At 46.2% G+C, this 18,160-nt stretch overlaps 1 protein-coding gene across 3 annotated transcripts in view; it reads right to left on the reverse strand.

The window, feature by feature from the left end:
- Positions 1-3,641: 3,641 nt before the first annotated feature.
- The window catches only part of clip2 (CAP-GLY domain containing linker protein 2), a 197,633-nt gene continuing 183,114 nt past the window's right edge, over positions 3,642-18,160 (reverse strand). For all 3 annotated transcript variants that reach the window (XM_038813783.1, XM_038813784.1, XM_038813782.1), the window contains 2 exons: positions 14,940-15,048; positions 3,642-4,819 (listed from right to left, as the gene is read on the reverse strand). In XM_038813783.1, coding sequence (XP_038669711.1) covers positions 4,808-4,819; positions 14,940-15,048 — 121 coding nt within the window. In that variant the 3' untranslated portion in view covers positions 3,642-4,807. The remainder of the gene's footprint in view (positions 4,820-14,939; positions 15,049-18,160) is intronic.

The following is an 18,160-nucleotide window of genomic DNA, read 5'->3' on the forward strand; positions in this document are numbered from 1 at the left end:
AATATCCGCATTTCAATAATTTGGAGTTAATTTACAGTCGGTGCTCTGGCTAGACTCATGGGTAACAGTAACAGTTACATGTGATCCTAAGTTGCTCCAAGCGGAATACATCCCTGGACCCTCCAGTACCTTTTTTTTTATTCAATCAAAGGATGTGAGCGCCGCTGGCTAGGCCAGCATTCTTTGTCCATCCCTAATTGCCCTCGAGAAGATGGTGGTGAGCTGCCTTCTTGAACTCCTGCAGATCCTGCAGTGTAGGTATACCCACATTGCTGTTAGGGAGTTCCAGGATTTTGACCCAGTGACAATGAATGAACGGCGATATATTTCCAAATCAGGATGGTGAGAGGCTTGGAGGGGAACCTCCAGGTGGTGGTGTTGCCAGGTATCTGCTGCTCTTGTCCTTCTAGGTGGCAGAGGTCGCGGGTTTAAGAGGTCATGGGGTTGAGGGGTCGTGGGTTTGGAAAGCACAGTCAAAGGAAACGTTCACCTCAGGAGATGTCAACGGTGATTAAAAGAAATTATTTTTTCTGGTGAGGGAAGTCCAGAACAAAGAGGCGTAACCTTGATTTTCAAGCTAGGCCAGTCAGGTTAGAGTTCACGAAGCACCTCTTCACATAAATGGTAGGGGAGATCTGGAATTCACTCTGACAATAGACGATTGAGTCTATTAAATCTGAGATTCAACCAATTAACAATTCCAATCTTAATTTTTTTTTTTAAAGCTATTACTTTTCCAATTTTGCTTTTGACTGAATAGAGTTGAAAATCCTCATTAAAGAAGTCCGGACCAAAGATTTTTCATCCCGGCCTGTGTAAACTGTAGCAATTTGACACAGGGAATTTTTTCCATGTATTATGTCTTGCGCTGTCCAGGTGTGTGGAATGAGGGGTGGGGGGCGAACATGGCAAAACCAGAAGAGGCAGATTCACTGCCATGTCCTTCAATGAGTTTCCAATCTCTGTCACACTGTTGGGAAGGAAGAACTTAGAGAGCAGGTTTTCAGCCATTCCAGGCAAGTTACATGATTGATCACCATTTTGTGCAGCCAGGAAAGGTTAGGTGTGAGGGAGGGCATGGGAGCATCGCTGGAAGTCAAGGCAGGTATAGGAGGTGTGTCACCTCTGGAGATCGAGGGAAGATACCTAGCAAAAGGGGCGCTGAGGGGAAGGAAAGCAAGAAGAAGGCACTTGGTAGGATAGAAAAAAGGTTCAAACATATTTTCATAAATGGGCAATCCTTCGCAAGTGGCCAGTTTGAAGCCAAGAGTTTCCACAAATCCTGCCCCGAATGAGATTTAGAAAATGCCATGCAGGTGTAGTCAAAGCATCCTTTTGAGGTTAGGTCTGAGGCAGCTTTCTGGAGGCAGAGTAAAGGGAGCTTTACTCTCTGTCTAAGGGGCTGGGGTGCTTGGTGCTAAGACTACAATACAACGTGGCCCAAAAGCCAAGGGTTGAGTTTCCTCCAAGATTAATACTACCCACCCCAACGAGCACAAAACCCACACAGAGAAGGACAATACTTCCGAAACAAAAATAAATACAAAAAAAGTTTATCTCTATTTTATAAATAATACTGACATAGTACTCCTTTTCAATAAAATTAAATAACTGCATAGTATGGCGACGCGGCATCGGTATACCTTACTCCGGTGGGGTGGGGGTTGGGGGGGGGGGGGGGGGGGAAGGAGACTGCCAGCGTGCAGTCCCATAGCTTTTAATTAATTTAAAATGTGTCAGTGTGCACAGCACATTCCCCGTTGAGGCTGGAGCTACGCTAGTGCCCGATATTAATATATAACATACAAAACACAAATCACATTTTTGCAGGGAAAAGATTAGCCATCAGCAGCAAAGTAGAGGCCAGTTTAGGGAGGAAACTTGTATCTAAAGGAAGCAATTGCTCCCTCCCAACCCCCAATAACCCAAACCACATATTTAGATGGATGTTTGTGTTGGTGTACAATGAAAATTCCTCCACAGTAACAGCGCTGAGTACACCTGGGCCAGGTATAATATCTCCGCATGGCTCACTCAGAGGCCGTGAATAAGAGGGCTGAGGGTTCACGTCCAGTTCAAGAAATTTGAGCACATGGCCTGGGCTGACTCTCCAGTGCGGCGCTAAGGAAGCACTGCACTGTTGGAGATACTGTTTTTCAAGATGATGTTAGGCTGAGGGCCCTAGTTAACCTGTTCAGATGCTTGTAAACGGTCCCAGGCCACTATTTGATGTGGCTTTCATAGCATCCATCTCAAAATCCTTCCCTCAGTCAACAGCAAAGCAGATCAACCTGGCTATTTACCGCATTGCTGCTTGCGAGATGGTGCTATGTGTAGATGAACTGCCCTGCTTGCCTACAAACATATGGCACTTATATTTCAAAAGCATTTAATCGGCAGTGAAGCACTTCAGACAAGTAGGGCACTGCATAAATATTTTTTACATAGTGTTAGATAATGCATAAGCAGCACCGCTTTCATTGAGTCAGAAGATTGCAGCAGCAAGTCCCACTGAGCATTGCATTGCACTGTCGGACATGCTGAATTCTGGATGAAACAGTAAATTAAAGTTGCTTTCTTGGGTGGGCACAGAATGATCCCACCACAGTATTCAGAAATGGTGTTCCCACCTCCTCCTGGACTGGTCAATATTTACTCTCTCGACAAAAGCTTTCAAAAGATGCTCTGGCCATTAGCTCAATGCTATTTGTGGGATCTTGCTGTGTGCAAGATCTTGTTGTGCTTTGTACATTTCAACAGTCACTGAAATTCAAGAAGCATTTAAGTGGCTGTAAAGCGTGTTTGAGATGCCCTGGTGTTTTTTGGGATATACCGATATGATGGACGTAGAAATTGGTAGATATTATATTTTATATCTGATGCTGTAATGGTTTTAAAAGCCTGAGTAAGGTATATATTTATTACAGTAATATTATTGAAGAACCTAGGTTAAGATATTCAGACAATGTGTCTGCTAAAGCTGGAACTAAGCAGCCATAAAAGGTGAGGTCATGATTGATTCTAACCATTTACCTGTTTACATATAGACGGCCAATGGAATATTGTTATGATTGCTGGCGATTCCCTGGAGAGTAGATAATTGATGTGAGATTGTATTTAGTCCTAGCTAAGCAGGTGATATCTTAGTGGGATACAGATGGTCCAATTAATGGGAGGAACCAGGTCTGTCTGTAGTTTTGCAGTTTGTCATAGGCTTCGAGTCTGACAAGAAGGATTTTAAGTTGTGATCTTAAGTTAAGATTTTAAGAAGTGTACTGGTTCTGCACCTGAAAGGCTGTCTCTCTCCAAATGTCTCTATACAACTAAACAGGTAATCGGTTTGTTAACTTAATTTATAAGTGGCATTTGAACTGCATTGGGTTGCTTAATTGGAATTAGTAGCAGGTATAGATAGTAAGTTTACGTTTTCCCTTTTATTTAAGAACAGTTTAATTGCCTCACGGCGCTGAGGACCCGGGTTCGATCCCGGCCCCGGGTCCCTTTCCGTGTGGAGTTTGCACATTCTCCATGTATCTGGGTGGGCCTCTCCCCCAGAACCCGAAGATGTGCAGGTTAGGTGGATTGGCCACGCTAAATTGCCCCTTAATTGGAAAAAAAATAATTGGGTACTTTAAATTAAATTTTTTTTTTAAACTGATCATTGTAAAGGTATTCTGCCGAGTTCTCCATCAGCGGGACCCTCACCAGTGGGTTTCCCGACAGATTGGGATGACCTCACTGGGAAACCCCATTGGCCGGCTGCCGCAACGGAGAATACTGCTGCCAGCGAGGATGCACCGCGCCGGAAAACGGGGCTGACAGGATGGAGAATCCCGTCCAGTCTCTTTGATGTTAATGAGATTAATTCTGTGTTGAAAGTTTATGTTAACATAAAAGATAGCTACTGGTCAGTGTCATCGCTCCTAGGGGGTGAAGTATCCTTTCCTCACAAGTTTTACAAATGTAAACAATTCTTTGAAGCTCTCGTCGCGTACCCTAAAAGTCGGGGTCTGGTCCGGGATCCGAACACCAGTTTTGTGGAGAGTAGCACTCTATCCCAACTTACACACACTACCTCAGGTCCAAGCACCCAAAACACTAAGTTGCTTTGTTTGCAGTTTGTATACACAGCCGCAAAAACTTCACCTTTGCAAACCCAAAAACAGCGGGCAGAAAGATATTTGGCTGTTTGGGCTGATGTAACCCGAGGTGAAAAGCAATATTTGGGAGCTGATTGGTATAGTCCACTGTCCCTCCCAAAAATCCTGGGCAGTTGTGAGACTCAAACCCAACTGATTACTCCCCCTCATATTAGAAAGCTGGGGAACTCCGATCGACGGGAATCTTCTGCATTACGAGGAAGGTGGTGACCGACAAGGGGCTTCCACCTGAACGAGTATGGATGTCATGCGGTTTTGCCCTTTGATTTTAAAAACTACTGACGCAAACTCCATGGAACAAAATGTTTCTTCTTGAAGCCTCGTGTCATCTACTGTTCCGTCCCTCAAGAGAAAAGAAAAACAAATTGTGAGTAAACCAGGACAATGGAGTATGTTGCAGGCACACCCTGGCTGTTGCACGCTGTTGTTTCACATGTTTGTTGAAAACTGCCGTTGAAAACTGCCAGAGTTCTGTGGTATTGTCCCCCTCCTAATATGGGATGACGGGAGGGCTTTAACTCCAAGCTCCATTATTGATCGAATGCAGTAAAATAAACAAGAGGCTTCCCCTTGGTGCAGTTGTTAGCCGTCCGCAAAAAGCCATATGCCAATCCGCTGCCTTGTCCCATTCGCCAACGCCTCCTGCATCAGTGCTGGACCTGAGGGGTTGTGGAGATTAGGGAGGGATGGATGGGGAAGAGAGAGAGAGAGAGAGAGAGAGAAAGAGAGAGAGAGAGAAAAATGAAACAAGAAATACGCTGGGAAAGGAATGCACCATCTCTAGAGTTGCAAGTTCAGATGAAAATGTACTTAACAGTCAACAAGCCATCACTTCCTGCTCAAGCTAAAATGACTTGGTCAGTAGGTCCCTGTGCCTTAAATCACAGGGGCTGTGCAGAGTGTATCCCTGAAGAGGGGTGCGGTAGGATTATTTTTCCTTCGCCCTTCTGGGGGATCTGGGTGTCACTGGTGCGGCCCCACGTTTGTTGCTCTTTGAACCGTGCAGTTTGCTGGGTCATTTCAGAGGGCAACTGAAGAGCCAACCGCATTACTGCGGGTCTGGGGTCAAAGGTAAGGGTGGCAGATTTTCTTCCCTAAAGGACAAGGTTGAGAATTAATTTTCTTTGCAACAATCGATGATAGTTTCATGACTGAGGCTAGCTTTCGATTCCCGACTTATTAGTTAATTGAATTTAAATCCCACCAGCTGTCGTGATAGGGTTCGAACCCGTGTCCTCTCAGAGCTTTACCCCGGGGCCCCTGGATTACTAGTCCAGTGACATGACCAGGGCAACACCGTAACTCCCTCCCTGTAAGGGAGAGAGGAGTTGGTCAAGTGTGATGCCGACTTGTCGCTGCTATAACCTGGAGAAGGAGTCCCTGTCTAGTCCCAATAAGAGGTGTGTGTGTGTATATGTGTGTGTAGGTGGGGGGGGGGGGGGGGGGGGGGGGGGGGGGGGGGTTGGGGAAAGGCAGGGGGATCTTTGCAAGAGTAAAAGCTGACGTTAAATTGCATAGTTTTACTTTCTAAGCACATAACTTCTGGCAAACCGCTGGACTGGATAATCTTTAAGATTAGCATGCTCTGGAGAAAGAATGGGAGCGGAAATCTTTATCACTCCACGGACCAAGTGTCAGCTCCTGCTCCCCTCCCCACTCCGAGACCATGGACTGGGTAACATACAAATCAATGGTTGCTCATGTGTTATGACAGGGATCCCTCATGCCATCTAGTGTTGGTGACTTAGTACTGCAGGCATGTCACCCACAGTAATGTTTTAAACCATATCTTCACACACACACACACACAAACAATTTTCCCTTTGGGGAATAGTGGGGAAGTGGTGGATTCACAAGCTGTTTATCAGCCCATTCAACCGTGTAATGAACGCTCTTTCCCTGGCCAACAAGCCTTGGCTTTGGACTCGAACCCGGAGCTTCTGGTCCAGAGGTAGGGACATTACCATTGCCTCACAAGGCCTCCATTCCCACAGTCCTGCAGCACCTCTGTGGCAAATGGTCAAACTACCTGCCTGCCGCCTCAAGCCTTACTTAGAGCTGCGGAGACTGAGCGAGCCAGCTGGCCTCAGAGCTAGGCTCCATTCCCCCTCTCGGAAGCTGTGCCAAGGTTTTCTTCCAGATCTCTGAATACTGTCCCCTCCACGCCCCTCCTCAGATATTTCCCCCACCCCTACATCGCCTTCATTCGGTCTTGAATACTCTCCAACTTTCACCACTCAGAATGTTGCCAGTCAGTGGCCTCTTCCACGCACAGGTCTACATGCGAGTTGGTCAGCTCTCCAGGAATTAAAGATTAATTTCCAGACACCCTCAGGCGCATTAGACAAAATTGTGCGTTTTCCTTTGTTTTCTCATTTTCTTTCAGTAGCTTAAAATACTAAGGGAACGATAATACTGGGAGGAACTTCTGTCTGACTGACAGACAAGATCACCCAACTGAGTGACCAATGCAGGGAGAGGGAGGCCAAAGTCATGAAACCTTCAGGAATATGTCCAAATGGAGATGGCAACACCATTCGCACATCGCCTTGCATCGGCTACAAGATGCTGATCCTTGTGACCTTCTCCATTCACTCTCCCATCCACTGCCTCTTCAAACACCAGCGTGCTCTCGTTTCTGTGGCCTTCATGCACCAATTGGTGTCAATGCCATTTTGGCCACTTTGAACTCCACCCCCTTCCCCCACCGCCATCACTAATCATTTTGAACCCTCCACTCCACCTCTTCCATGTCCCCCACTTTCTTAACCACTGTTTTCTCCCTCCCTCTTCCTCGCTACTTTTTGTCTATTTTTCTGGAAGGTGCTCAAAAACATGGAGCTCAAACATGCCTCACTAGAATATTCCCTCAGGAGGACGTTAGGCGCTTTCCACTGTTGTGGTGTGAAGGGCGTCTGATGCGATGGACACACTATTTAAATGACAGTCCAGCAGTTGATAGAACAAACTATTAGGGAACTCATAGGGAGGATGCCGCGACGTGAAAGCCCTCAAGCCATTTGGAGTGTTTTCCTTCAGTTCTGGTGCGCTAAGTAGTGAAATCATTTATTTTATTCCCTCCGACAGCAATGCTGAAACAAATGGGCTTCTTACTGGGAAATGCTCCATACACGCAGACGCACACACACACAGACAGACACAGACACACACAGCTGTAGACAGACAGACACACACACAGATGCACACACACAGACAGACACACACACACAGGCCGCAGACAGACACACACAAACAGACACACAAACAAACAGTCACACTCACAAGGCGCAAGCACAAACACAGATACACACAGACACACACCCACACACAGTCACACAGACGCTCACACACAGTCACACAGATGCACATACACAGACGCACACATACACACAGATTTGAAATTGCCTCCCCCGACACATATTCTGCTGGTGGTAGCTTCTCTTTCCAATGGAAGATGCTACAGCAACTCAGGAGAAATCACAAGCATATATCACACCCCTCATGGTTTCACCCTCTGTCTCTGTAACCTGCTCCAGATCTTTATGCTTCTCTCATTGAGCATCCTGATGTTAACTCAGTTTCCCAGGCTTTTAAGCTTCAAATTCCCTCCCTAAACTCCACCTCTCTACCTTGTCCGCTACTCCTGTTGCATGCTCCTTCAAACCTTCCTCTTTGACCAGACTTTAGACTACCTAGAATATGTGACAGGTGACAGCAGAACTAGGGGGCATAGCCTCAAAATAAGGGGAAGTAGATTTAGGACTGAGTTTAGGAGGAACTTCTTCACCCAAAGGGTTGTGAATCTATGGAATTCCTTGCCCAGTGAAGCAGTTGAGGCTCCTTCATTACATGTTTTTAAGGTAAAGATAGATAGTTTTTTGAAGAATAAAGGGATTAAGGGTTATGGTGTTCGGGCCGGAAAGTGGAGCTAAGTCCACAAAAGATCAGCCATGATCTAATTGAATGGCGGAGCAGGCTCGAGGGGCCAGATGGCCTACTCCTGCTCCTAGTTCTTATGTTCTTATGTTCTTACCTGCCCTGATGTCTCCTTATAGTGGCTCAGTGTTAAATTGTGTTTGTCCAGTGAAGCGTCTTGGAATTTTTACACTATTAATAGGTGCTATATAAATGCAATGTGTTGTCACAATGCTGGATGTTTTCTCAGATGTTAGCCAGGGTTTCAATGACACTGCATGGAAAGGGAGGTTCCCAGCCTTTCCCGCAGGCACTGGCACCCGCCATGGTATTTAGCAGGCGGGCGTGTCAGTCTTCTCAGGGTGGGAATTAGCAAGGGCACGGGAGACAGGTGGAGAGTTGTGCCATCTGCCAGGAGGGTATATCTGTGGCTGTCGCGCAGGGCTGGCACATACAATTACAGTCGTGTCGAGCGGTGATCTGAAACTTTGGTGTTGTTCCCTGCAAACAAGCTGCAATGTTTAATGACACAATTCGCAAGCAGGGGCCTTGGGGCTCTGGGCTGGCAAGTCATTTGCCTGCAAACTCACAGCTTCTTTTTTTTAAATAAATTTAGATTACCCAATTATTTTTTCTAATTAAGGGGCAATTTAGCGAGGCCAATCTACCTACTCTGCACATCTTTGGGTTGTGGGGGCGAAACCCACGCAGCCACGGGGAGAATGTGCAAACTCCACATGGACAGTGACCCAGAGCCGGGATCGAACCTGGGACCTCAGCGCCATGAGGCAGCTGTGCTAACCACTAGGCCACCGTGCTGCCCTTTGCAAACTCACAGCTGAATGAAAAGATTTATTTTGCTGCCTCTTCAACCTTGGAAAAGACCTCAAATAATTCGAGGCGATTTCTTCATCTCTTTTAATGGCTGTCCAAACATTTGTTGCCTACTATTGTTAAAAGTAGTGAGGACAATTAAAGGTGGTTGTTACAATAGTAGGCACTATTATAACAGTGAGCACATTTCAATGAGTTGCAGGGAATAGCCATGGTTTCAATAGAATAGGAAAGATAATGGTTAAAACAACAAGTTGCGAGAAGCTCCAAAGCAGATGCCAACTTTGCAAACACGTAATCAGCAGAGATCGTTCCTGCACCGCTTGTAAAAGTAAAGTTGCCAAGTCCCAGGTGACCATAGGTTGCTTTCCCCTTTGAGGGGGAGACGTTGACTGGTGGTGATTTGACCTGAGGTTCACCACACCTTGGGTGAGGGGCAAGGTTGAGAAGGCAGGGCCCTAATGAATAACCTCAGCCGGTACGGGAATTGAACCCACTGCTGCTGGCCTCGCACTGCATCACGGACCAGCAGTCCAACAAGCTGAGGCTCAACCGGCCCCCTGCACCGCTGGTCAGAATATAAAGAATGGCAGGGAATGACTAAAAGGTAAATCAGGAGAAAGAAATTAAGCATGTGAGAGGAAGCTAGCTAGAAACGGAAAAAAACAAATAACAAAACTAAGGCTCTGTCTCTGATGGCGTGTGGAATTAATAACAAACTGAATGAACCAGTAGCGCACATCGAAGTAAATAAATATGGTCTGATAGCCAATACGCAGACATGGCCGCAGGGAGACAAGGATTAGATCCTGAATATTATGGGGTAGATGACATTGAAGAAGAATAGGAAGCTCGGTAGCGGTGGAGGGGTAGCACTGTTGATCAAGGATGCCATTTGTACCACAGTCAGAGGTGACCTTGGTTCAGGAAATGAGCATGTTGAATTGGTTTGGGTGGAGATGAGGAATAGTCGGGGAAAGACGTCGCTCGCGGGAATGGTCTGCAGGCCCCCTAACAATAAACACAATGTAGGGCAAAGTGTACAAGAAGACATATTGGGTGTTTGCAATAAAGGGACGACAATAATCATGAGTGATTTTAATCTACATAAATTGGAAAAATCAGATTGGCAGTGCGGAGTTCATAGAATGCTTTTGAGATAGTTTCTTAGAGCAGCACATTCTGGAACGAACTAGAGAGCAGGTTATATTTGACTTGGTATTGAGTAATGTGGCGGGATTAATTAATGACCTCAGAGTAAAGGCACCAATCACAATACGAGTCCAAAGATGTGCAGGTTAGGTGGATTGGCCATGATCAATGCGCGGGGTTGCGGGAATAAGGCAGGGGGTGGGCCTAGGTACAGTGCTCTTTTGGAGGGTTGGAACACACCCGAAGGGCCGAATAGCCTTCTTCTGCACTGTAGGGATTCTATGCATTCTACGGATGTTTGAATTGTACATCCAGTTTGAAAGGGAGAAAAGTGGGACTAAGACTAGTTGTTTAAACTTAAATAAGGGCAACCATGTGGGCATGAAAGCTGAGCTCGCTGAGGTAGAGTCGTCGGCCCCTCAAGCCATCTCTTCCATTCAATAAGATCATGGTTGATCTGTTTGTGTTTCCAATTCCACATTCCAATCCACCCCCGATAACCTTTGATTCCCTTGCCAAACAAGAATATCAATCCCTGCCTTAAAAGTATTCACCGATCAGTGATTCAATGAAGGGGGAGGGCGGACCGGGGGGGGGTGTTCACTGCTGCCTTCGGAGGCACAGAGTTCCAAAGTTGCACAACTATCTGAATGGAAAGAAAAAAATCTCATCACAGTCCTAAAAGGCAGACCCCTAATTTTAAAACAGTAAATACACAAGGGGTTAATGTAGATACACTCGGATACTGTAAATACACAAGGGGTTAATGTAAATGCACTAGAACAAAATAAACACTAGAGGGAGCACCAGAGACATCATGACACACAGACATTCAACCAATAGGCCAGTAAGATAGGACACGACCAATGGGCAGTCAAGAGACACCCAGAGGTGACACTGCCACAAGGGAGCTACCCATATAAAAGGACAGGGTACACATGCTCTTTCTCTTTCCATAAGTGACACTCAGAGACACAGGGGCAGATCAGGGAAGCATCACACCCACCGCATGGATTAGAGCAGACTGGTTAGTTAAATTGAGTTACTATAGCAAGATTAGCAGGAGAGTCGAACCAAGTAGGAGAATTGTTAACTGTTCAATAAATGTATTAAACCTATCTCCAAGTCGGAACTTTCCTTTGTCAGAGTATACATCAAGGAAGCAGCTTATGCTACCTGAAGAAGCATAACACACCATGGTACCAGTGAGTAACCTGTTGAATCCCTATAGTCCAACTCAACAAATCCGTGACAACCAGCAACAGCACCCAGGCACGATGTTCAAGATTCCGGTTCCACAGCAGCTCAGGTACCATGGCAATCTCAGTTCAGACTGGCGTGTGTTCAGGCAGAGATTCGAGATCTGCCTGGCAGCATCCGACCTAGATGGCGTGGCAGATGCAGAGAAAATAAAGCTGCTACTCACCATCGCGGGTCCAAGAGCAGCAGAAATCTTCGAGACCTTCAAATACTCAAAAGGGCAAGACAAGAGATACTTCCAGGCAGTCCTGAACAAGTTTCAAGAACTCTGCGAGGAAAACACAAGAGAAAATGGCAAAAGAGGCGCCAAAACTCACCACGAGGCAAAGGTAGGCCTGCAAATGCAGAACATGGCAGTTTGATTAGCAGCCATCTTGGGAAAGGAGCTGCACATGAGCAGTTGCGAAAGCGGCGTCAAGTAAAGGAACAGCGATCTGCACATGCGCAGGCCATTCCTACGCTCTACGTCACAAGCATCATGACTTCAGAGGACCACGCCAACTTAAAGGGGAAATTTCCCAAAACAGTGAAAACATTTTTTCAAGCCATAAAACACCATTCTTTCACCTGGAACGACAGCACAATACCTGAACTTCGACCAGTCACTGAAAGTAACCTTGGCAGAACCCTGCAACAAGCAGATAGCACCGCCCAAAGCAATGATTTAGTCCGTGACGACTATGACTCAGACGTTGATTACTTCTTTGGACATCGAGAGCACAATGACAGCTCCGACACAAAAAGTGATGATATGGTCCTTGAAGACCACGACTCAGACGAAAATTTCATCATTGGACGTGGCGACACCAGTACCAAATCTGAACCGCAACTAAAGGTGTTGTACACTGAAGACTCCGACGATGAGTTCTTCGGATTGGGGAATCTTCAGCCCAGCATCTATGACATCCCGACTCATGAGTGCAGGCGTGAGTGCAGGTTATGCTGCAGCCTGACGCCAAGAGACAGAGAGTGGTACAAGCCCACAGAGAGCTGCCGCAAAGAGAGTGGTTCACGCACCACAAAGGGTCCCAGCCTCCACACAGAAAGCGATGACAGTCTCCACAGCGAGACCACTGCACGTCTCCACACAGAGAACACAGAAAGACTCCACAGCGAGACCACTGCACGACTCCGTTGAGAGCGCACAGATCGACTCCACAGCGAGACCACTGCATGACTCCACAAAGGGAACGCTACAAGAATCCACAGAGAGAGTGACACAAACCTCCACAGCGAGCTCGTGGACAGACTCCACGATGGAAGCAACGCAAGACTCCAAAGCGCAGTCCTTGCATGAACATGCCATGAAGGTCTAGCAACCTCATATGAGCAACCAGCAGCAGACAATGCAAGTCTGCCACGCTCCAGTGCACAGCAAGAAGACTATGACAGTCTACCACGCTTACATGCATAACAAAGCGACTGTGACAGTCCACCCAGATTATTTGAGCCACCAGAAGACTCTGACAATCTACCACGCTCCAGTGAACAAGAAGACGACTCTGACAGTCTACCCAGCTCAAGTGAACGACAAGAAGACACTGAGGCTCTACCCACTGTATGTGCGACAAGTGACGACGGCATCCCACTTCCCACACCAGACCTCAGCTAGTGTGTACAGAGGCAACAACGTTGACAACAAGCACGACAAAAACAACAACAATGGAACTACAACTGGTGTGACATGGTACAACTCTGCAAATGCGGGACATTGTTACTGCTTAGCTCAGTACAATAACATACCATGGCAAGACGACACAGATTACATACATCGCTACCACAAGCATCGAAAGAAAAAAAGAAAAAGAGTCCAAATCAGACAACAAAGTGATTTGACCACTTCTTGGTTCCTTAAGCACAGGAACGCTGACGGCATTCACAAGGACATGCCACCATCAACATCACCCCCTCACCAACAAAACAAGAAAGCCACTCGACCATATTAATTAATGAACTTTGGACTCATGCATATGATTTGGACTTATTGTGTAATCATCACTCATCATGATTTGTACTGTCATCACTTATCTACCTATTTTGTTCAATTTTCCATAACACTGTACAGAAAATATGTAACACAATAAAAGGGGGGGGGGGAATGTGGTGATATGCATCAGTGTAAATACACAAGGGGTTAATGTAAATACACTAGAACTAAATAAACACTAGAGGAAACACCAGAGACATCATGACACACAGACATTCAACTAATAGGCCAGTAAGATAGAACACAACCAATGGGCAGTCAAGAGACACCCAGAGGTGACACTGCCACAAGGGGGCTACCCATATAAAAGGACAGGGTACACATGCTTTTTCTCTTTCCATAGGCGACACTCAGAGACACAGGGGCAGATCAGGAAGCATCACACCCACCGCATGGATGAGAGCAGACTGGTTAGTCAAACTGAGTTACTATAGATAAATTAGCAGGAGAGTCGAACCAAGTAGGAGAATTGTTAACTGTTCAATAAATGTGTTAAACCTATCTCCAAGTCTGAACCTTCCTTTTCAAGGAAGCAGCTTATGCAACATGAAGAAGCATAACGCAACAAATATTCCATTAACCTTCTTGATTATTTGCTGCACCTGATGCTAACATTTTGTGACTCATGCACGAGAATACCCACTGTGCCACCGTGCCGCCAAAATTCCAACCCATCATCTGACCTGGAACTCAACTTTGCGCTGATGACTGGGAATCATTGATAAAATCTCTGCGGCGTGGGTGATTCTCACATGACAGGCCAGACCAGGCGGCATTATTCAGATCTTTCAGTATTTTTAACACAAGATTAACCAGGAATGAAGGGACTTCAATATGAAAAAGCAAATGAAGAGATTGAGTCAAATCTCAAAAGTAAAGCACATTGACATCCGGACGATAAATTTGCTGTTTTTTATCTGACCTCTTTCTGCTCAGCCTTTCATAGAATTTCATAGAATTTACAGTGCAGAAGGAGGCCATTTGGCCCATCGAGTCTGCACTGGCTCTTGGAAAGAGCACCCTACCCAAGGTCAACACCTCCACCCTATCCCCATAATCCAGTAACCCCACCCAACACTAAGGGCAATTTTCGGCACGAAGGGCAATTTATCATGGCCAATCCACCTAACCTGCACATCTTTGGACTGTGGGAGGAAACCGGAGCACCCGGAGGAAACCCACACACACACGGGGAGGATGTGCAGACTTCGCACAGACAGTGATCCAAGCCGGAATCGAACCTGGGACCCTGGAGCTGTGAAGCAATTGTGCTATCCACAATGCTACCGTGCTGCCCGAACTCTGACTTTCACCCTGACTCTTTCTCTCAGTAACAAACAATTGTACCTATTTTCTTGATATACCCAATAATCATTGATATATTTGCGACCAGGACTCTCTCTTTCCTCATATCTCAAACTGTAGAACTCCTCACTCTTGTCCCAAGTCTTCCTTTTCTTAACTTCCTTCTCAAACCAAATGTTGACAATCCTTTAACTATTACTCGCTCATTTACTCATTATCTCTGCTATTTGTTTCAGATCAAGGCAATTCCCGGCAGTATGGCCCTGATGTTGACCCCCTTTGTTTTCAGGTAAGAAAATATGGTGTTTTCAAAGATAGTTACTGACCTTTTCTGTGGTCTCTGCTCGATCTGTTGATGTGGATTGTCTGCTGGACAGGTCCCCAGAACCTTTCAGCTGCAATGACTCTGGGGAAGCACAAACACTCATCTCTTCTCTGTAATGAGAGACAGAATAACTTTTTGAGTTAATCATTTTGGATAAAACTTGATTGCATTTACTTGCAGTCTGGGAATAAAGGTGCTCGGCCAATTGCTTTGTTTAAAAAAAAAACCCATTTTATTGAGGTATTTTTTGGTAAACGCAAAAAGCAATGTACATGAAACTTTAAACATAGCGCAAAAGCTGTCTCCCTTCCTCACAGGTCCCACCTTTATTGACCCCTACTCTAAGCGAAACTAACCCCCCCCCCCCTTCTGCTGACGATTAATTTAAGAAGTCGACAAACAGTTGCCACATACGGGCGAACCCTAACAATTACCCTCTCAAGACGAACTTGATTTTCTCCAAACAGAGAAAGCTAGCCATGTCCGATAGCCAGGTCTCCAACTTCGGGGGCTTTGAGTCCCTCCAAGCTAATAGTATCTGTCTCCGGGCTACCAGGGAAGCAAAGGTCAGAACGTCTGCCTCTTTCTCCTCCTGGATTCTCAGGTCTTCCGACACCCTGAAAATCGCTACCTCTGGACTCAGTGTCACCCTTGTTTTTAACACCATGGACATGACATCTGCAAACCCCTGCCAAAATCCCCTAAACTTCGGACATGCCCAGAACATGTGGACATGGTTCGCTGGTCCTCCCGCCCATTTTGCACACATGTCTTCCACCCCAAATAATCTGCTCATCCGGGCCACTGTCATGTGAGCCCGATGAACGACCTTGAATTGTATCAGGCTAAGCCTGGCACATGTTGCGGATGCGTTGACTCTACTCAACGCGTTCGCCCATAGAGCATCCTCTAGCTCTCCTCCTCCCACTTGCGCTTCAGCTCCTCGGTCTGCGTCTCCTCTGACCCCATAAGTTCCTTGTAAATGTCATTGACGCTCCCTTCTCTGAAACACCCTCTGGAAATTACCCTGTCCTGAATCCCCCTCAGCGGTAGAAGCAAGAAGGTTGACACCTGTTTAAGTAGGAAGTACCGCACCATTTGTTTCCCCTCGTCAACCCAAACTTCTCCTCCAGCGCCCTCATACTCGGAAAGCTCCCCTCTATAAACATATCCCCATCCTCTCAATCCCTGCCCTCTACCATATCCGGAACTTCCCATCCATACTTCCCGGGGCAAACTGGTGATTATTACAGATTGGGGACCAGACTGATGCTCCCTCCGCTCCCACACGTCTCCTCCATTGCCCCCAGACTCTCAGGGCCGCCACCACCACGGGGCTGGTGGATTACCGTGCCGGCAGGAACAGCAGAGGTACAGTCACCAACGCTCCCAAACTGTTACCCTTGCATGAAGTTGCCTCCATGAGCTCCCATGCCGACCCCTCCCCAACAACCCACTTCCTGATCATGGCTATATTCGCTGCCCAGTAATAGTTACTAAAATTTGGCAGCACCAGCCCACCCTCTTCCCGACTCCGCTCAAGCATTACCTTCCATACCGTCTTGCCTGCCCAAACAAAGGGCCAATTGTTTTGTTAACAGGAGGTGGCTGAAACATTTTAGAGCTGGATGTTTCCTTTTAAAAATGGACAATATTGGTGCAACACAACCTCAAAAACACACACACCAAGTCTTAGACAGTGGAGTCATTATAACCCATAGGACCCCTACAGTGCAGAAGGAGACCATTTGGCCCATTGTGTCTGCAACAACCCTCTGAAAGAGCACCCAACCGAGGCCCACTCTCCCACCCTATCCACATAACCCCACCTGACCTTTGGACACTGAGGGGAAATTTAACTTGGCTAATCGACCTAACCTGCACATCTTCGGACTGTGGAAGAAAATCGATGCTCCCGGAGGAAACCCATACAGACACGGGGAGAACGTGCAAAATCCACACAATCACCTAAAGTCGGAATCAAACCCGGGTCCCTGGAGCTTTGAGGCAGCAGTGCTAACTGCTATAAAAGCATGGGCGAGCACAGTGGTGCAGTGGTTAGCACTGCTGCCTCACACGCTGAGGTCCCTGGGTCACTGTCCGTGTGGCGTTTGCACATTCTCCCTGCGTTTGCGTGGGTTTCGACCCCACAACCCAAAGATGTGCCGGGTAGGTGGATTGGTCACGCTAAATTGCCCCTTAATTGGAAAAAATGAATTGGGTACGCTAAATTTATTTTTTTTAAAAGCTTGTGTAGCTTAGTGTCATTGTCAATCAAAAGAGCTCATTCCACAAATAGGTCAGATGAATAGGATTTAGAGCTAGATAATTCATAAGATTTGGTTACATGTCTGTGCGTTCCTGCAGGACTGTATATAGTTATAAAAAGGATTACAGCTCAACCCAGATCATGTTAAGGTTTCAATCCTACAATCCAGCTCATGATAAACAAGAATGTAGAAGTTTCCTGAAACAGGAAAAGTCCATTATGAGCATCAAGAATGTCCCTCTTCAATATCCCTCAGTCCACTTACCAAGTGTCTCACGCTATCCCACAATTCCTTTTCCCTCCATTCATCTAATTCCCTCCTCAATCCATTCTTATTTTCTGCTTCACTGAACCCCCCCACCTAACATCTGATTTCACAAAACTAGTACAGCCCGTTTTATAAACAGAGTTATAGACTAGCTTTGAAACAAAATGACTAGAAGGCAATGGGTAGATTAAGGAATGTATGTGCAGTTTGGGTGACCCATCATGAAAAGAGCATTCAGGTCACTGTCTGTGTGGAGTTTGCACATTCTCCCGGTCTCTATGTGGGTTTTACCTCCACAACCCAAAGATGTGCAGGTTAAGTGGATTGGTACACTAAATTGTCCCTGAATTGGAACAAAAAAAATAATTGGGTACTCTAAATTTATATTTTAAAAAATGGAAAGAGCATTCAACGTAGACGTTCCTCGGGATGGGAAACGATGGTTATCGGGAGAGGCTTGAAGTATTGGGGGGGGGGGGGGGGGGGGGCACGACTGTCTCCACAAGAGCAGAAAAGGCTAAAAGAAATTTAACGGCGGTTTATTAAAGTTATGATAGAGCAAATAGAGCGAACTATTCAGTCTCATTATCAATCAAAAGAGCTCATTCCACAAATTGGTCAAATGAATAGGATTTAGAGCGAGATAATTCATAAGATTTGGTTACATGTCTGTGCGTTCCTGCAG

This window comes from Scyliorhinus canicula, chromosome 12, assembly GCF_902713615.1.
Source record: "Scyliorhinus canicula chromosome 12, sScyCan1.1, whole genome shotgun sequence".
Lineage (NCBI taxonomy): Eukaryota > Metazoa > Chordata > Chondrichthyes > Carcharhiniformes > Scyliorhinidae > Scyliorhinus > Scyliorhinus canicula.